The sequence below is a fragment of the Oryzias melastigma genome, linkage group LG5 (assembly GCF_002922805.2).
Source record: "Oryzias melastigma strain HK-1 linkage group LG5, ASM292280v2, whole genome shotgun sequence".
Classification (NCBI taxonomy): Eukaryota; Metazoa; Chordata; class Actinopteri; order Beloniformes; family Adrianichthyidae; genus Oryzias; species Oryzias melastigma.
Window position 1 is genome coordinate 17,674,063 of NC_050516.1, and position 21,645 is coordinate 17,695,707.

At 39.5% G+C, this 21,645-nt stretch overlaps 1 protein-coding gene across 2 annotated transcripts in view; it reads right to left on the reverse strand.

The window, feature by feature from the left end:
* prickle2b (prickle homolog 2b) overlaps positions 1–21,645 on the reverse strand; it is a 97,018-nt gene that overhangs the window by 7,422 nt on the left and 67,951 nt on the right. The window contains exons 1-4 of one of the 2 annotated variants that reach the window (XM_024269458.2): positions 14,625–15,017; positions 8,267–8,450; positions 2,043–2,156; positions 418–555 (exon numbers count right to left, since the gene is read on the reverse strand). In XM_024269458.2, coding sequence (XP_024125226.1) covers positions 418–555; positions 2,043–2,156; positions 8,267–8,398 — 384 coding nt within the window. In that variant the 5' untranslated portion in view covers positions 8,399–8,450; positions 14,625–15,017. Of the gene's footprint in view, positions 1–417; positions 556–2,042; positions 2,157–8,266; positions 8,451–14,624; positions 15,018–21,645 lie in introns of those variants that run through there. The other variant, XM_024269457.2, reaches the window with a different exon arrangement.

Genomic DNA, 21,645 nt, shown 5'->3' on the forward strand with positions numbered 1-21,645 from the left:
AGTAAGGAGACGCACCACGCAGAGAACCTCTTTACTGAGACATTTTATGTTCTTGAAGTGGTGCTGTGGATGCTTAGGGGTGATTAGATTATTGTGTAGAATAGACAGAAGTCTCCAAGCTTTTAGCTGGAAGGGTTTCTGATGGAACACTGAGGCCAAAACAAATTGAGTTTTCAAAAGAAAAGTATTCCTTTGAATCACAAGTTAAAAGGACTGTTTGCTTTATAAGGTTTGATCAAGTTCTAGTTTGAATTCAAACGGTTATCAAAGTCTGCATGACTCCCTCTGTTATTCTTTTGTTCAGAGATAAAAATGAAGGCTTAGCTTGCCATTAAATTTCTTTCTCATTCGCCAAAATAAGACCATCAAAAAAACCTTCAAAAAAAAACTCAAAGATGAGATGTTTATGTCGGCTACCTGCTCACAGATGGCCCCCGTCATCGTCACGGGGAAGGGGCGGACGTTGCCGCGTCCCAGGTTCTCTTGTTTCCTTTGGTTGCTGAAGAGCTTGAGCTCTCGCTTCTCCTCGTCATCCAGGCCGTTACAGTATCGCACCTATACACACAAGCACGTCTCATGATGAGCACAACATCCTCTATGTAGAAACAAACTTCTGATGTTCGTCGACATCAAACACAGCAAACCAATTATTTGCTTTTTCGAATGACAGCAGATATTTGTGCATCATTTAATCACCAGGAGCGAAAAGTAGCAAAATTACAAACACCATCAAACTGCTGCAGTTCAAAACATTAAAGCCATTTGATAAAATTATGAATACTTTTGACAGATTCATTAACTTTATGTTTGATATAGCAATCATTTTAGCATGTTGACTGAAGGGATGCATTTATCACGTCTTTGGACAAGACTGAAAATGTAAAACTAGGTCCACACCGCCCTCTGCAACGAGAATTCAACTGGCCACTTTCAATTAAAATCTACGTAAAAGTGCACAGACACGTTTTAAAACATTCAAAGCATTTGTGTTAACACGTAGCTACCAAAGACAGTACATAGAGAGAACTGGACTGATCATCCCCTCGCGTTCCAAGGAGGAAGTACCCGCTGGTCCCAGAAAACAAACAAAACGTATTCCACTTTACAGACACCACTGGAATTTGTCCTTTAAACACGGTCAAATGCAAATGGATCTAGAAATGTTCAGATTGAAAATGTGCTTTGAAAATAACTCATTGGATCTTTTTTTAATTATGCCTATAAATGTTTTTCCAACATGCCAAAAGTGAAGATAGACAGAAAAGTTCTTAACAATAGAGCTTACACAACAACAACAATTACAAAAAATGATGATATTAATCCAAAGCAGATTAGGCACGTTGGAAAGGGCGTAGGCAGAAGCACTTTGTTTTTGTCACAACTGTGTCCAAGGAGTCTTTAGTGCTGAATAAAAAAAAAGTCTGAAAGTGAATGCTCTTTCTAGTTTTTGAGAATATCGAGACTTATTGAGGCTAATACTGTTTCATCCATCTGTTTATTGTATGTTGAATGTGAAACTTGTAATGTCTTCCCACAATAAATACAGATGTTTTCATGCTCATTTATTTGTGGCTTTGATTTGTGACATTTTTTCCATAAACATATTCAAAGACCAACAAAGCTGGGTGTATTTTACTGTTATTACACTGCTAACTCACTGACTTTAGTTGGTTTGATCCTATAAATATGGATAGCTGCCCTAAAACCTGACCAAATTTAAATCTAAAGAAAAAGAATTGCTTTAAGATCATCTGACTGCTTCCATCCATCTTCTTTTCTCTCTTTATCTGTTGCAGGGGGACAGGAATCCACTTAACTAGTTTGATAACTAAAGCCTTTGTTAAATATACCAAATTATAACAGCAAACTGAAACAGATCTTTCCTGTTAAATTCCCTTTAGGAGCTACAAACACCTCATTATCTCCTTCACGCTCATCAGAAAGATAGAATCCACTCCCTGTCCACTTCCTAGGGCCTTATCTCTGTTTTACCCAGAAAAGTGGAGGGGGTGTGATCAAGGTGGAGGAGGGCGTGGACTCACCTCGTTGTCGTGGGGCGGGAGCTGGTGGAGCAGCTGTTTGATGCGATATTTCTCTCCTGCACTGTTCACATAGGGCACCTTATCCTCAGGCAGGCTGTTGTAATACTGATGAACCTGAGGAAGACGAGGCAAGGATGAGAGATGGAGTACAACAACACGCAGCCATAGACATGGAGCATGAATAGGGGCAGAAATAGTGACATAGTATTTACCCCACCTTAATATAACCTGAAATTCAAAATGGACAAAGTAAAGGCTGGAGCTCTAGTGGGTGATCTACTGGAAAACCCAGCTGATGATCAATTAAAAACTTTATATTTTTATATTTATACTTTATATTCACTGGACCTATCAACCCCTCCCCTCTCGCGTTCTGTATAGGAAGTACCCGCTGGTTTCAAGAAGGCCCTTTTATTATTTGTCAGAATAATCATTCTCACTCTGATACCTTATTCTTAACATCTTCTTTCTAATTCAAAATTTTTAAATATATTTTTTCTTTATTGGAAGTTATAAACTGACCAATCAAATGTCAACACCTTGCTTTGTCCATTGAATTAATATATGTCTGTGGTCCTGGGGCGAGACCGTTCACGCACTGCCTGACTATGTAGCCACAGGGGGTCAGAGTTTGGGTCTACGTGCTGGATTCCAGCCCAGATAAAATACAGGGTTATGCCATGAAGGTCATCTGGTGTAAAAACTCTCTGCCAAACCAAGTGTCCGGATAGGTGAAAGCTGATTTGCTGAGGAGACCCCTGATGGGATGTCCTAAAAGGGTGAACAACAACGAAAGAGCTCATTTTTAACTGTTCTTAACTCTACAGAAGTGTCACAAATAATAAATTCAACCAATAAAAATCCAAAATGCTTTAATAATAATCCAAATATAAATGTTTGAGATGTAAAGTTTGTAACATGGGCTTGGAGTGTTGTTCACTCTGAAACATTGTCTTTGGAGGTACTGCAACATTAGGTTCTGACTGCTTTGTGTCAAGTTCTGTTGCATTTTTACCACCATCTCGCTTTTTTAGAGTCACTGTTTCATTCTCTTGCTGTGAAATGTCACATGATTTAATTCAATCAAAAAAACGTTTAAAAGTTTATATTTGTATTTTTTGTGAAAATTCCAGGCCATTATCTTCTTTTTATAATGTATGGTTTCCAGATACAGACCCCTGTGACCTACAGCTGAGACGCACCAAAGACTTCAAATCCCTTTGATTTACAGCCCAGCACCTAATGAAACCTCACTTTTCCATCTCCCCACAATGACATGGAAATCTGTCACCGACCTGTCAGACGTGCTCACGCACAAACGTGTGCACCCTGAGCTGGCATCTGCGGACAAACATGCACAAGAGCTGCATGCTGCCGCAGATTCACACCAACCTGGATTTTCCAAATTACTCTTTACATTCTTAGCATTTCTGAAGAAGACAACAAGTGTCAACCTTCAGTTATTTATTGCCCTTTTGTTATTGCACTGTTACAGGGGGCTGGGGTATAACAAAGGTCAGGCAGTTAAAGATGAGTTGGTAGGTGGGGGGATTTAGAGCAAGCTGGGAAAGCCACAGGGCTTCAAAGAGAAATGGAGAGTTGAGGTTGGTTAATGAAGATTTAAGAAGAAGGAAAGAACATATAAACTCAAAACACAGTGGAGACTTTCATGGAGACAACATCCATGATCGATAATTCCAGACAAGGTCATGTCAAACTTGAAGACATGGCGATCTCCTGAATGGATTTACTGGCAAGAATCCGTCAGCTTTGTCCTTGGCAAATGCGCCGAGCCTGTTAGACCAAAACAGATGAACCTGAATAATAGAGGTTTGCATCATCCAGGATAAGCCCTGAAAACCCTGCAGCAAGTTATATTTAAACCGAGCTGCCTCAAAGCAGCCTCAGCGAGTGTGAGCAGTTTTATATCAAACGTGCTTGCGGTTGGGGTTAATTTACCGCTCTTGTTTGAGATGTAACCTAATTCCTTATTCTTTGCTTTGGCTGCCTGACAAAGACTTCTCATCCAGGAGCCCAGGCTGAGGTGAAAGGCGGGACGAGATCTTAACGATAGTCCTCAAAAGACTGACTGAAGTTCAGGCAACCATGAGTCACGAGGCGCACACACACACACCCCCACACACACGCATACTGCTGATGATGAATTGCAAAACGTGTTTCCAAAAGCTGCAGTGTTGTGGTCTGACGGTAAAGTGTGTTCCTGCCAAGGAAGGACAAATACAAGCATGAAGATGGGCTTCAGAAGACACACAACAGCCAGCAGATACAGCCTGGAAAAACAACTCATCAAGAACAGATACAACTTAAGAGATTTTGTATGGAACCACAATGAGTTACAGAACAGTATTCTTCCTCCCTTATTTGCAGAGGACCGGAGACATCCGCAAATATGGAGAATATATTACTTTGTTTGGAAAATATCATACAGCTTAACAGAAAAAAAGACTATATGGAAAAACAGAAGATTTAACAGCTCCCAAACTAGAAGGACGTTGTGAGAAACCTAAGACTCTTGAGAGGGAACATGAGCTGATCCAAGTATTTGAGAAACTAATGAAGAGTCACCACATGCAAAATAAAGTCCTATTCAGAACCAAACAGAAGCCAGCTCTTTTGGCAGTCTTTAGCATGTCAAGTCTAGTCATGGACGTGTCTGTAAATGAGAGTCCAAGACTCCACATGGATGGAAAAAACATAGACGTAACTCCTTTACTATATCTCAAAACGCCAGAATCAATATGCTACTGATATTTTTGAGAGACCAAATACTTTGTTTTACATGACAGTACATGTTTTCCCTTTCAGAGCATTGAAGTTAATAGTGAGACTGACTATTTGAGGAGCTATAGCCACATTTAAGCACCTTTAATATCAACCAAAGATTAGGAGCAAACTGATTAACCAAATCTCTATATCATCATAATGAGCATCAATCTAGACATCTATCTTCTAAACCAGCTGAAGGGTCTGTCTGCTGAACTACACCCTTGACATGCTGTCAGTCTGTGGCAGGGCCTTTAATACGATCTTATTTGATATATTTTGCCAAAGCACATTGATTTACAATTTACAGTCTGCCATCAAGTCAAAAGAATAACCACCAATGATTCATTGAAATGTAAGATCCTCATAAAAAACCTGACAAATGTTGTCTGGACCTTATGTTTATTTTCAAGAAGCCTCGTTTTTCTGGCTTTGGGATTGGGGATAATCCTGGTTGTGAACATATGACTTTTTCTAACAGTGTATTATTTCAACATATATTTTTACATTTGCAGAAACAATGTGAAATATTTGCTTCAATTGAAGTCAACTTCCAGCCCAACAGCTCTTCTCTGAATGCACAAGAAACCAACTGACCATAAGTCACTGAGTCTTAGGTGCCTCGACTGGGAAGAATGTCATAAACTTTAAAGGAATTTGGTCATAAACCAAACAAAAATTTGACCTCGGGATGGTACTGGATGAGACGGTCACTATCCAAACAATCCATCAAAGTGGGGACATAAATGTCTACCGAACACTTTGAAGATGGTTCTTATTCTTAAAAGCACAAAAATAAGACAAGGTTTTTTTTAAGTCAGAAGGGGCAAGACATTCAATAATCATTTGCAAATGAGTAGGTTTATAACAATATGTTAAGAGAGGACGAAAAAAAACACACCTGATTACACATATTTATCTATTTTGGGGCAGAAACTGTTTCTTTGTGCTTAGGTCTACTAGAAACAGCATGTCCCTCCCTCCAATATTATTCAGGTTCACTTGTTTCAAAAGAAACTGGTTCACTTGAGTGCAATCATTCATTTTTCAAAAGAAAAAAAAAATGCTTATGAAAGTGAAATTTAATTTCTATCCTAATATATCTTGCACACAGTTATAAAAAGAAACTCCAATGATTTATTGAAATGTAAGATCATACTGATGTGATTGGAGGACAAACTCTGCATGAGACTGAAGCTTCTGCTACATAATGTCATGCGCTCATCCATTATCTGTACCTGCTTCCCTCTCAATGGGATCACTATGATCGCTGGACCTTCTCCCAGATTCCTAGCCCTGATGAACTGTACCTTGGCAACATCTAAGTAATTCATTTTAGAGGCTGGAGACAGCAGGAGGAGGGGAGGCCTTCCACACATTGAGCTCATTAACAAGTCCAACAGACTCCACAATGGCTCCATTCGGTGATAAAGACTTTCCCTTAACATTTTTTTTTCTGGCAGAGTCCACGTGAAGTTCAGTGCTATCCTTCCTAATCCCTAAGAAATCTATGAATGACGGAACACAGCGCAGGAATCTCTCATTACAGAATGTTGGCTGAAAGTGGACTGAAAGAGAGCTCAGGCTCCCAGCGGGGAAATCTAAAACCCCCCGTTTAAATCCTCAGCTCTAGTTTTTGTTTACTCCCACTCCTCTGCAAAAGGTTGCACAACTAGTTTCCACAGCCTAAACTGCCTTATTATGTTAGGTAATAGAACCTGCCCAGCATAAACGGCCAGCTATTAAGACTGTTCCACTAAATCAGTTCAGAATTTCAAATAAGCCACATTTCCATAAAGATGAGCATTTCTCAAAATAGGGAGAAATAATGAGTAATTGGTCCTTTACCTACACTGTATGGCCTATCATTACCTTACTGGCACTGAGGTCTTATACTGCGGAACCTAATTGAGCTCAGAGTTATGATTGTGACCCTGAAAGGTGATAAAAAAAAATAGCTGCTCTCAGCCCTCTGAGGTGAAACCAGAGAGCTGCGCAAACAATATATTGACTAGCTCATCAACAAAATGAAAACAGCATCTATAAACTCGTGAAGCCCAATAAACCACAGACCCTCCCACATGTGCTCGCCTACAGCGACAGGAGCATTGTTAGAGGATTTACCCCAACACCTATGAAACCATTTAATGTGCCATCCAAGCTTTGCTCAGTGTTTTTCAGGACCATTAAATCTACAGTAAGACATGTTTGCAAGCCAAAGGAAGTGTAGAACAATTTGACTAGGTAACCAAGATAACCCGTCTTTTGTCCACCGGCCAAGAAAAGGGCACAGTCAACACAACATAAACTTTCAGATGAGGACTAGGAAACCAGTTAACAGTTAGAAATGTGTACTATTGCATAATGCCACAAAAACCCACTTAAACAGGTCATTTCTGGAGTATGCATGAAAATCAGAGCTTAGGTGGAACAAAATACTTTAATTATGAGTTCTCCACTTCTGCATCATGCTCTTTGAAAGTAGCAACAATGCGTTGAACAAGAGAACAAAACAAGTGCATCTCCTCACACTTAGGAATCTAGTAATTTTAAATAAAGTACTGCTTCTTCGCACTATAGGGGCATCAGATTCTAAGGTTCCTTGTCAATGAATACCTTTTTTTCAAAGGCACATTAAGTGAGACAAGAGTCACAGATAAGTCCATCTGTCAAACTTTATTAACTGCATTCACAGTAACCCTAGAACCTGTTAGCCACATTAGCTGTGTTAGCACATTGACAATGACCTTGTTTGCAAAATATAAAAAAACAGACTGATACCGCTAAAACAAATGTTACTGTGACTATGCAACCTCCCAACCTTTTTAGTAACCCGTATAAAAAAACACTCAGACACCGCTACACATTAGCCACATTAGAAAAGCTAGCCATATTAGCATATTCACATCCCTGAAATTCCCAACTTTGTTTGCAGCAAGTATAAAACAGACCAATACTGCTTTACAAGACATTAATATGACTATGCTAACTTACAACTTTTCTGGGAACACGTAAAAAACAGTTGGACACCGCTACACATTAACCACGTTAGAAATGCTAGCCACATTAGCGTATTCACAATACCTGAAATTCACAACCTCGTTTGCAACAGATATAAATACAGGCTGATATTGCCAAAAAAATTCATTAATGTGACACACTATTTCTTAACTTTGTTAGCAACACATAAACAAAAGTAAAACAGTCCAACATCACTACGCAAGTCGAGTTAGCGTATTCACACCAACACCCAACCAAACTTTCTGACAGAGCACCGTGCACCTCTCAAAATTGCTTTGACATGAATAAGCACAATCAGGGGCTTTGAAGTGCACTGTGTAGTGTGGAAAACATTATACATAACCACAAACCAGAAACAAGGCTCTTTCAGAAAATGGCTTTATGGTGTTTTCTAGCATGAATGCGATGGACCACTGCACCTGTTCCGGTTTGAGTCCTGGTGGAACCCAAGCGTATTCCTCCAGAGCACAGCCAGAGTCGTCATCTGAGGTGGAGTTCCTCTGGAAGTCGTACATCAGCTTGGTGACCATCTTCTCCATCTCTACGGGCATGGCTGTTACTGCATGCTCCTCACGGCGACACTTACAGTGCACACAAATCTTTCTGCAACAGCGGAAAAACACATATACCACAGGGTCAAGAAAAAGGTTTGAATGATTCACATCAAGTAGGCAGTCATCCAACTAGAGAATTTTACTCATATGTACACTGAAATATACTATGCCTACTTTCTATTTACGGGTGGGGGGACGAATCTGTGTGGAAACTCAAGAAAACAAAGCTGTGCTGCAGTTGCTGTTTGGGGACTCTAATTAGGCACAGAAAGCAACAAAAATAAACCAAACCGACGGGTCAAGGCTTCTTGTTGCAGTAAAATACAGGCGCCACAAAGGGAATGCTCAACAATCCTCTTGGGAATAAAGTATGTGGACAAAATCCCAAACAGGATATGTAAATTACCACAACACGACCACCGAAAACAAGCCTATGCAAACAACAACCCACACAGTCTTTGGGCCATGTTAATCTGAAACATGAGCAGACGCTTTGCTGTGACAGCTACAAGACGGTTGCATACCTGAATGTGTGAATTCACCCTTTAAATATCAGAGCGCCACTTGGCAGAGCTGAGGCTATTTGTGCAACGCTCTGCAGTTCCTCTAGATACGTTTCAAGCATATACAGTCTATGGTTTCAAGCAGACACTGGGAAGCCCAGCTCTGCATTCTGGTAGAAACACAGCAAGCGTACAGATTCTTGTGTCCTTGACAGTCCTAAGCCCTTAAAATGGAAACCGGGTGGCCAAAGGTCACACTCTACTAACCCCTAACCTCCGCAGGCGGCTAAACCGGGGAGACAATCTTATTATCTTCTCAGATGGATGCCTGTCTGTCTGACAGTCAGCCGTACGGAGCAGCTTAAGGACACTCAGGATGATGTTTGACAGACAAGCCTTTAGCAGATTAGGATCTGTTACAGTGTGCTCTCACACAAAGTACAAAATCCAGGTATTTCCAAGATCTCGTCTCCTCATGAATCCCGTCTCCGATCTTTAAGAACATCACACAACTGCAAAAAGACTGCTTTTCTCACCGATAAATGCAAGCTGCCATGACCTAATTTTTGCTTTTAAGCTGTATGTGTTAAATATCTCCTGATGCAAAATGCTCACAGGGCAAAAAAAGTACAAGCCAAGTCTCATCATGTCTTTCTGCGTTGGAACAACAGTTCTTGTCCAAAGGTTAAGCTTAAGTTAACAGAGCTCCACAGTTAGTTTGACAAATTGCTGATAGATTCTGCTAATAGAGCAGAAAACTCTAAAAAGGCTCTGACAAAACTGTCCGACTGACATTCCCCAAGTAGTCATAAGCACGTAATCCTGAAAAGGCAAACGTTAACCGAATGGGTCAAGTTAGACAAACTGTCAATCGTCGCTTCTTAACCATCTGCCAGACAGCTAACAAGCTTTAGCTCCTGCCGTGTGCGGAGAAGAAAAGAATGAATTAAACACACCTGTGGCTACAGCACCATGAATACTGATCGGCAGAGCAAAAACGCAGCACAGGCTGAAGAAGTGATCAGAAAACTGTCATTCAGGCACTCTGGAGCTGGTGCTTTCACTGCAGTACCACGCCATAGCCTGGGGGTACTAAGCCTGCCTCGTTACAGCCCAGCTTACTTGGCCCTGTTTAATAATTTAGGGTTGATTTGCACGATGGGAGATGCATTTAAATCTCACACAGCGACAAGAGCACTCCATCTTTGGCTGAGGGCAGGACAGGACATCATGGGAGCAGATCTCCACAAAATAAGATGTGCAAATATCCTATATCCTTTCTGACAGCTGCCAGCTCATTACAGGTTTATGCTCTCAGAGGGATCTTATGAATCTGTATGAGATAAATTGATGTAAAGGGAAGCATTTAATAAGAGGAAACTCCACCCTCATGCTTCAATCTCTCTGGGATTCCTAGTGGACACAAGGAATCTTACAACTTTGGGAGAAGACAATGTTTCAGAATCACTCAGACCAGATGTGAGATGAGAATTTTACTCAAGTGACTACAAACATCGTGATATCTTCTGACAGGCACAGAGGACACTTTGGGAGCCTGTTTTATCAACACTCTTCATGGACCTTTGTGGGATTTCCCCTCCACTGAAACTTAATCCCAGAGCTTCCACTTGTGAGCTGCGCGATTTGAATGAGATCAGATTTAATAGCTCTGGTTTTACAAGTCAAGTACATCAGAGTCGCCCTAAAATGCTTGATGTCAAAAGGAGGAAGTAAGGAGTCAGGTTTCCTCTTAAGTATTATCGGACCATTTCATCTCAGGGGGGCGCGAAAGGCCGATGTGTTATTGGTTGGCTGGACACATGGAGGTGATGTTTTTTAGGTAGCAGTTGCTCAAACTACAATGTCAATGAACAATGATTCGCCATTTCCAGTTAATCATTATCATCCTGATCCCCCAACATGTTGCCGGGGTAATAGATGGCTTGAATACAAAACCTGGGTCTGATAGTCCTCTCAGACTGAAGCCTAGTGATGCTTCAAATGGTCAGAGATCCTAAACAGGATGAGTATTGAGTGACAACAATCAGGAATACATTTTTTAACAAACCAAAGAGCTTCAAAAGACTGAATTTGGTTGTTATTTGTATCTATATTTTGTCCCTTTGTGGTGGCAGGTCTTGTGCATTGCAGAAAAAAGGATATTTTTTTATTGGTACAGATTCAGTCTAAAGTGCATATATTTCTTGTCGCTGATTGCACAAAAGCCTTCGCTAAGGGCTCGCTTTCCTTAAACCAATGAAGCTCTTCCACTCCATCAATCTGGACAGTTAGATCAGAATCACATCTCCCAAAGACCGCTCCAATGTACTAAGTAATTGGCTTCGCTTTTCACAGTTGAGCAATATTAAAGCAGAAGAAACCGCTGGGCATCGAGGCACAACGAGGAGAATAAAGCTGAGCACTTGAAAGGAAATCGGTAATAAAGAAGACTGAGGTGTTCCTGACAAGAAGCAGGTCTTCAAACAGATATTTTGACTAAAAAACAATTAGCAGGAACCTGAAGCCGTGTGTTGCAAAGGAAGGATTAGCCCTGCATCCACCTGTCAAAACCATTTAGAGTAGGGGTTGACAAAGCCCTGCACACTACTGACAAAAGATCTGGATAATACTCCATGTAATTCAAGTTAACCTCAAGAAAAAACATTTAGGTTTGTTGACACAAACTATTACTTTGGACTATTTTCCTATAGTTAGTCATTATTTGAGAAAATCAAGATCTCTTGATAAACACCTAAATACGGAGGAACCCTTAAAGCCAAAGACTTTAGCTTAATGTTTTTTCACACTATAAAACAGAAATATAGACATGTGGTTAAACAAACTTCTTATAATGTCGGTCTACTCTTATTTTTTAATCATTTTCTAAAGGATAGTAGAAGAAGTTAAAGACCCACTCCAATTATCTTTTGATCTACTTTAAAAGCCTTCCCTGTGGTCATTTATTATGATTTCCCCCCCCCCAAAAAAAAAAAAAACCAAAAACAAACAAACTCCTGTGCTGTTTTCTAGGACATAGTTCATTAGAAACTCAATTAAAGGGACCCTACCATGAAAATTCTACTTTTTGAGGTTCTAAGTGCATTATACTGTTCATTCATCACTAAAAAGAACCCCAAAACAGTATTTTGATTCGTTCATGCATTTAAGAGTAATCCTCTAATAACCTGCGCTGTCTGCAGCAGCCCCTCCCATACCCATGAAAACGAGCGGGTGGAATCGTGCTGATGTAAGGTCGATACGAACCGCTACCTCCAGGAAGAATCTGTGCACCAAGCTCCGTCCCCAGACAACAATGAACACACACCCACTTTCTCTGTGGAGCTGTGGTGCTAATGTAGTTATCCTCTGACAGAACGTGTATCCTGGCAGGGGATAACTAACTTGGCACCACACCTGTACCAGTAACCACTCTTGGACCTGTCTTTCCAGGTGGTCTTGGTTTGTTTTCAATCGGACTCTGAGATTCCTCAATCTGAATACGAAATAAACAGAACAACTGAACCAAGACGGCCACCGTGCCTGACAGTCACGTGATTTAAACAAGTTAGAAAGGAGGCGATCGGTGAGCCGCGGACAAATGTAGAGAATTTGATTGTCATGTTAGCCAAAAGGAAATAATTGGTCCTACTGTTTACTTGTTAGAATGTTTATTTTAACAGCACTAAAAAACATATAAATCGCTTTTCTATCTCCTTACGCGGTGGGTGCGTGGGTTGCCGTCGTGGCGTCATCTTAAAAGCTCTATTGTAGATCCAACAGAATTCTCTTAAAAACAATGCCATCACACCACAACAATGAGACACAGAAACTCATTAAAATGTGGTCAGATGAATTAATGCTCAATAAGAAGAACTTTTAACGTGATCCACGTTGATTCTGCCGACAATCTACTTATTAGTGTGTGTACCTGTAGCCGTAGCGTCCCCAGTATCCCCAGAATCCTCCGCGGTAAAAAGTGTTGAACCTGGCCTTTCATACAGACGCTCAAAATCCATTATTAAAATAAAAAGTTTGAATAAGGTAAAAATCCTGGCAAGCTTTTGCAGACCACAGTGTATCCATCTTTCTCTTCTGTTTTGACCCGTCCCTAAAGCTGCTGGCCAATGACTGAGGAGATCTTTAGTCACGTGGTTTTGTTTACAAAGTTTGGTCACACTGAGGAGGTTTGGGGAGGCAGGCTCAAGAATGACATTGTGAAATGGGAGGGACCGATAAGGAGCAAAAGGCGGAGCCTCAGAAATCGAGTTGTTTTATTTCCGGGTATTAAAACGGTCCACAAAAATGACTCATATTTTATAAATAATTTGTTTTTTAGTGTTCCAAAGGTAATATACGATCATATATATGGATATAGTTTACTCTGAAAGGCTGAAAAAAATCATGGTAGGGCCCCTTTAAGCTGTGGGCGAGACTGTTGGAGCGAGCATGCCAAACCCCGCTTTCCGTCATCCTTTTGTTTACATGCTCTCCTGCTAGCTTACAGACCCTCACAACCCCATTCTAACATTAGCGGTGCAACAAAAATGGCGAGCAATATCTGAGCTGTACAGTTTTGATCCAGATGCCAGTTCAGACGAAGAAAACAGACGTACATGAATCTATTTGTCTGCAAGTGGATGCATCCGAGTGGAGCAGAGCAGGAAGCTTTTAGCTTGTTGATTGTGGTTTCCACGTCACACTTACAAGCTCCTTCAGCTTTTTCTGATTCACACCAATTTAAATAAAGAAATACTAAGAAATACTTAAGTCCTAATTTTCCTTACATACGTCCTCCATTATGGGAAAAATGATACAAGAACACAATTTGAATCAGAGTGGGTTTTAAAAGAATACCAAAAATCTGTGGCATTGTTAAAAAAAAATGGTGCGACATACACAGACATAGAAACTAAAACAAACATTTTCAGAGCAGATGAAACATAGAAAACCAAATCACATAAAAGGCATTTTTTAAAAATCTACCCACACATTAACTGTAGCTGTTCAGGTGTCAGACTTTTATTTTCTTCTTCTTTTTTATAGATGCTGGGGTCATGGAAGGGCCATGCTCCCCAAACTAACCCAACCACAATCAGAAATCAGCAGTTTGGTGAGAAAACATCAGGACATTCATGGAAGCCACATATCAAACAGGGCTGTAGGGAGGAAGGGGTGCACTGTATGCTTTTGTGCACATTTTATAGTCTTTAATTTGTTACTTTCAGAGCAGGGTCGTAGATCATGCTGTCATATAGATTTCTGTTCATTTTTGATCTTCCCCCTGACTACATCTTAATAGTAACCCCTATTGTGGTCAAATCAGTGGGCTTTGTTTTCACTTTTAACATTTCTGTTGTAAATAAGCAATTTAAACTGATTTTTGAACCACAGAACTGCAGTTCAGTCTTTCACAGCAGCATCATAACATTAATTCATTGGGACAGATTAGCTGTTATTTGTTTACTGTGAGGTCCAATGCATTTGACACACGGTCCACAGCACACAGGAGCCTGATCACTGAGCTCTGGGGGTGGGGGGCTTCACAACTTAAACTGAAGGTTATCTTAAGAGAAAATCTTTACAAAATTTCTGCCAAAAAATAGCCTTCAAACCACTACAAATGAGTTTTACACATGCACACTTAAGAGTCATAAAATTGGAATAAAAATAAAATGGGAATAAAACTCTAATAAAGGTGAGGAGGGGAAACTGCTGTTTACCTTCTTTACAAATGGAGCGAAAGTGCGGCTCCGACTTCTGCGGGTGAGTTGATGCTGGTTTGCAAAAACACGCTCCTCATTGCAGAATCAGCCACACAACTCCACATCCACGCCGTTGCCACGAAAACACAACCGTCTGCATGATCAGCACCTCTCTGCTGCATCTAACCTCGGTCCGTCCAACTCCCACTGCGCCGCAGAGACACACAGGAGTTCAGAAAAAAACTTAAAGTGCGTCAACATTAACGGATCCAAACCGGAAAGATCTAGCAGAAAACCCAGAGTTCCCCCAAAAAGAGATAAGTCCTTTCACTGCACAGATCCACGGCGCGCGGCAGGAGCGGATCCTGCTGCTGAATAACACGGTCTTCAGCTGCAGCGCTTTAATCGGAAGGAGGCGCCAAGTGAGCAATGATACATGCGTCAGTTCCGGTTGCCTTTTCAAAATAAGGCGCACCACACGCCTTGGGAAAAAATGACTTTAAAGCAATAAATTCATTAAACTATTAATCCATTAAGAAAAAATGCATATCATAAAGGTTAAATAACATGATTTAAAGTCCTACTTCAACTATATTTGTATTGTAAATCGTCCCCAGTGGTCTTTTAATAATGATTATGCAGTTTTTATCTAAAAAGCTGTGTCATTTTTTTTATGACGTACTTTCTGCAGAGCAGCAGGGACTCAAAAGAAATGTGCCTCTACGACGACAAGACATGAATCGAGTCAAGTGGGGTTTTATGAAAGTTTAGTAGTGAAATAAATAATAATAAATAACCTTTTACAGAGCAACCATTGACTGTATAAGAGAACTGGGTTGAGCTAGTATGATGCCACCCATAGTAAATGGTTTACTTCTGGCTCCAACCAAATTAAGTAAATTCAGTCGCCATTCTTCCACAATACAGACACTCCCATCTGGAGCCAGACAAGGTTAGTAAGCATTTTTTTTCTGAGTCAAGATTTCTATGACAACTACTGTCATTAATCAGGAGTGAGCACCCCTTCCACTGAAAGCGAGCTCTGGAGAATCTGTCAAACATTTCAAAAGTTCAACATGACCAGGCACCACATACTTTTAATGAAGCTTCTGATTGGCCAGTTTATAACTTGAATAACTAAGATATATAATCATGAAAAAAAAAGGATTTACAAGAAGATGCAAAAAATGTATCAGAGAAAGAATGGTTATTCTGACCAACAGAATGATAGATAATAACAGCTGTTTATTTCTCTATAGAAGTTTCCCTCTTATGCGAGGAGAGTAGGGTTATCCAGTCCAGTTTTCAAATACAGTCTATGTGAGAAATAATTCACACACAGTGAAAATAATTTCTTAATTCCCACTCCAACTATCCACTTTTTAGTATAAAAGGGTCCCCAATGATCTTTTAATGGTGATTACGCAGTTTTTATACAATTTTTAAAAAATAATTCTTAAATGAAGCTATAAATTGTATTTAAAATAATTTTTAACTCAGTTATTGGTGGGAAATCTGAATTTGAATTATTCTGCTCCAGATCTCAGCCCATCAATCCTACCTGTGATTATTTCAAGGATTAAATTAATAAAGTGCGTGAGACACACTTTATCAATGTACTTAGTCTGTGACTAAAAGGAATAAGGTAACTGATTTCAGTACTATTGATCAAATGTTATCTGTTTAGCACCTCCTCGGTGCCATTCATAGCTGACCAGTTCTATGTATTAGCGCCATGTTTATGTTTTTATTGTAATGAAGTCTGGAGCTTCCACATCAGCAGGAACAAAAGGTGGTAGATGGGCGTAGTGGTGCGAAACCACCACAATTGGCAGGATGCTAGAAAATGAGCATAAAAATCTCTAAAGTTAATTGAAACAATATTTTTAAAACTGAAAATACTTGGGTTACAGAAGAAGTTACATGACAGATGAATGCGTATCTGGTCCACTTACAGCAGGAAGATCCTATACACCTCTTACTTCAGGTTTTTGTGGCCTCTATTTCAGCACCTCCTTCCAAAAAACAGTACAGATAATATGTCAACACTTTTAAAGATATATTAACAAATCATGCATGCAAAATAGTTTATAAAATGTCAACATTTAAAATTGAAAAATGTTGGTTTGTTAATAAGGAAAATAGTATGGTGGTTTACTAACCACATTGACATTAAAAACGAATTATTAATTGTAAGCAGTTAAAAGCTCGCATATAGCAATCATTTATTTTATAGTAGAAAAAAATACTTTTAATTTGAAAGGAAGTCTGTAAACTTCCTGACAAAGCCTGGCTTCTTTCAGCTGACTTCATAGAAGCTTTCTTCTCTGCTTTTCCCTGGAGCCAATACCCTGGTGTGATGTCAGTAAGTCAGCATCTCCACATTGGTGTAATTAGCAGCCTTCCTAAGTGGTGCTCTTGCAGACTTTGCATGTCAATTGAGACACTTCCCTGAATCAAATGGCTCAGCTCAGCAGAGGCAGAGAGGGAGCAGAGGAGCAGCAGGAGGCCGGCTTATGCTCAGACAGGCAGCAAAGTTAGTCACTGTAAACACAAGAGTGCTGTTTAACATGAGAACAAGGACATTAGCCAAAGAGGCACAAAAGAGTTATAGACCAATGAAAATCCACTAGAAAAAATAAAATAGTACAGTTTACTTTGTCATTTGGCTAGGACAAAACAAAAAGGGACACGTAGTTTCCTTGTGTTTGTTGCCAAAAACGTTAATCAATTTGAAGATAATTTTGAAAAAAAAGTTGTTATTTTTGCTTCAAAAATTACTGTGATTGAAAAAAGGAATAGAAAAAAATGATTTTCAATGACTACACTTGTAAATGTCATGTTGGCTTTTTTTGGAAAACTTTTAATATCTTGATGGATTTTGAAACGTGCCCATCTAATTAGTATTTGATAGTATTCTTAAAAAAATAGAATCCACTCTTCCGTGCCAAGTTTAAGATGCTGTACAAGGTAAAATGCACAAATAAAACAATCTCTCATACAGTTGTCTAAACTATACAATCCAGTTAGAGATAAAAAGTATGCTATTTTTCTTTTTTTATTTTGACCACCACCATCACCACCACCACAGGAAGTTCACAGATCAGATTTTTTGTCTTTATTTTCCAAAATCCTCCATAGTGATAGCAACACACTGTAACACAATAATATTGGATTTCAAAGCAAAAGTGTTACAAAAAAAACAGGTTTATGACACAATCAGATTAGGAAATGTTTCTTCCTACTTAAAATGCCCTGTTCCCCAAACAATTTATTTGTCTTTTTTGAGTCACTTCCACTCTTTGTCCCCTTTGGAGAGCTAGTTAGCATCCGCACTGCAGTGAATCACAGCAGGGTTCGTTTGCAAGTAAACCAAAGCGTTCGTTTTCTTAGGCAGAGTTTGATTGATGATAGAAACCCAGAGAAACAGCCACCAGTAGGACTAAAGACAACAGTGTGAATGTGTTTCTGGGGTGAAATTTCCCATTTAAATTTGACAAAAAGTAGAAAAAGGGTTTAAAAGAAGCCAAATACAGGCCTACATGGAAAGTATAGTTATTAAATGGTCATTTGTGGTAAACAAACCTATTAAAAAAAGGAACCTGCCTTAAACTGCTTTTACAAATCTTTTTTTCTCTGATGCATTGCAGTTTTTTCCTCGCTCCAGCTTAAGATGGAAGCTTCACAATTGCTACAAACCATCTTTCAGCTTGCACGTCTCTTCTACACACTGCAGAGCAACTCTATCCATGATAATTTATAATCTTTTTACAAACATAGAAGCATCAATCGGAGCTCGGGCTGTACTTATGGTCTGTCCGCAATATTTTTAAAGGAGCCTAAAGTGACAGCGTCCGTCAAGCAGAACGACCACAGAGCAGTTGGTCAGGGAACCGCCTCTTCTTTCAGTAAGTCATTCCCTTTCCCAATTTAACCATTCACTGACCTGCCATGAGCTGCTTTTAATGCCACAAGAGAGCTGATTTAAGGTTTTGAGGCCAGCTTAGACATTTATTCCAGCATTCACAGAGATCCAATGTTTGCTCATTTTAGACAGCAAGTCAAACAAGTTTAATCCCTTCCTAAGCAGTCAGATAAACATTTTTTTTCCTTTTGTCTTTATCAAAGCACAGGATGAGTAGTGTCGTAAATACACGTTCCCCGAGGCCATGAGTCTACCTGGTGAGCATGTAGAGCATTTCAGGCTCAAACAGTTTTATCCTGCAGAAACAATAATCCTGTCTTACTAGAACAGGAAGTGATTTATGTATCTCCTGGTATGGCTAAAAAATACATTTCCCCTAAAAAAATAAAAGCTATTTTATCTGGATTCAAATTGTGGCCGACTCCCCAACATAGTTTCCTCATCTGTGTTTTTCACCAAGATCGCTCCTCTTTTCATGTGGCAAATGCTGATGGCTATCACTCCAGAGTCAACACACGAGGCAGCTGGGACTAACCCCAACAGCTGAAAGCTCCGACATGTGAGTGAAGAAACTCACTTCCCATAAAGCTTTTCTCCCCTCTGTTTCTGCTCCTAAAGTGAATTCATATCTAGACCGTGGCTTTCTGCTCAAAGGTTTGTTTGGACTCCATGATGAGGTCAAAACTTTTATGTTTCACTTGTGAAATTTCATTAAAAGTGCAATATATTAAACTTTACTTTCTTGTTATGGAAAAAGTAGAATATTGTCAGTCGCATTTCTCTAAAAGATTGTATAAAGTTAAAAAAAATTAAAAAAATCAGCTTATAACTTTCCTTAGCTTCACAAAAGGTTGGTTATTGACTTGTTGCAATTTTATTTACACTATGATTACCACACTGATTTTCTGTCCAAATTCAGGCCAAATTTCTGCCACTTGTGCCATATTATTGTATTTCCCTTTTTTATACGTTTGTGGGGTTTTGTGCATTTATTTTTTTTTTTTTACATAATAAATGAAAAATTCAATACGAATTTAAATCAATGTAATATAATATGCAGGAAAACTATTGAAATCAAAGGTAATATTTACATAAAGACTTCAATCCAAAGATGGGCTGCACAGTGTTCTAAACATGAATTAATATGTTAGTTATATGAGAATCAAAAAAGAACATTTATGGATTATAGTTGAAAATGTTATTTGTTAATATTGAGTGTATGAAAACTGGACTGTCGAAGTGTGATGTCACCCATTGAAAGCGATTTATTTCTGTTTCCAATGAAATTAAGTCAGTTCAGTCATTTTTTTATGACATGGAAACCATCATGTTGGAATCAGTCAACGTAAGTAGTGATTGGTCTGAGTCATTGTTTCTATAAGGCAACCAAAACCACCACAAACCAACCACTACAGCTCCAAGTTCCTCAACAAATGGAGGGCTAGGGAGAGGGCGTACGTAGGGGAGGAATTCAGATTTGGCATTCCAGTCGTTAGCGGGCCGCCAAGTTCAACGTGAGCCCCAGCAGGCGCCACATCATTTTATTGAGCGCATCAAATCAGCCAGTTCCTCAAAAGCTTGCGCTAAATTCAAATCAAACTTTATTTATAAAAGAGCGCTTCACATACTTGCGCAGCTCGAAGCGCTTTACAATTAAAAACAGAAACAAGCAAATAAATAAATCAATCAATAAAAAGAGAGAAAGCCAATCCACCCTCTACCCACCCCCTCCCTCTATAAACACACACAGACATGACCCCACAAACAATGAATACTTATAGAAGTTAAAATAAAATTGGGCTGCTGTGAAGAAAAAGTATTTTGGGGATCTACTCATACCAGGAGCCACAGTGCCCACCCAGATAGGGACAGCAGTGGGGTCCACTCCACAAGCTGCAAAGTCAGATCCTGACCGCCCCCTAAAGGGCAACAACCGTGGCAATGTCCACAGACAGAACCAGCAACCCCTGGATCCCCAAAGGGAAACACTGGGGCATAAAACCTTAAAAGAAAGACAATAAAATGTATTATATAATATGTATATCAAAACATAAAAGAAAAATATCAGTGAGTGCACAAAATAAAAATTAGATATTGATAATGATATATATTAAAGTTTATACAATACATAAATAAATATTAATGTAAGACTATCTAAAAGCCGTGTTAAAAAGGTGGGTCTTGAGCCTCTTCTTAAAAACCTCTACAGTAAATCCAGGCCTCGAGGGCCGGCCTACTTCTGGTTTTTAAGAAACCATGAATTATCTGCTGTTGATTATCTGGATAAGGTGTGTTTAGCCAATAAGGACATTCAGTGGCATGATTGGGTGGAAAACATAGGCCCTTGAGGCCTGGATTTGGACACCCCTGATTTAGAGTCACCAGTTAATCTATGAAGCATATTTTTGGATGGTGAGAGGAAGCCAGAGACCCTGGAGAAAACTCATGCATGCACGGGGAGAACATGCAAATTCCACACAGAAAGGTCCCCTCATTGATGATTCTGTTTCCGGTACTTGAACCAGGGGCATTCTCACTGAACCACTGAACCACCGTGCACGTTAACAAAGTTAACAAAAAGGCAGCAGAGCAAAAATAGTTACCGTATTTTTGGCACTATAAGGCAAACAGTCAATAAATGGTCTATTTTCAAACTTATGTCATATATAAGGCACAATAAGCAAGAAAAGAGTCAAAGAAACTGTGAGTCGGTCAGTCAGACTTCCTTAACTGCACTCACAATAACTCTAGAACTGTTTTTAACATGTTACGTTAGCAGCGTTAGCTTATTTACGATACCTGGAACTCCCAACCCTGCTTGCAACATGTAAAAAAAACAGATGCATACAGCTAAAAACATACTGTGACTACACTAACGCTCAACCTTGTTAGTAAAAAAATCACAGTCCAACACTGCTACATTAGCCACATGAGCGTATTCACAATACCACCTAGCTTGTTAGCACCTCAGAGAAAAAACAGACTAAAATTATGACAGTGCCCTTCTTACTTCTTAAAATCTCTTCAACGTCAGTAAGCACAACCAGAATCATTCAATGTGTAAAGTGCTTAATATTATAAGTCTACCTCACTTGTATTATTTTTCTTTTGTTG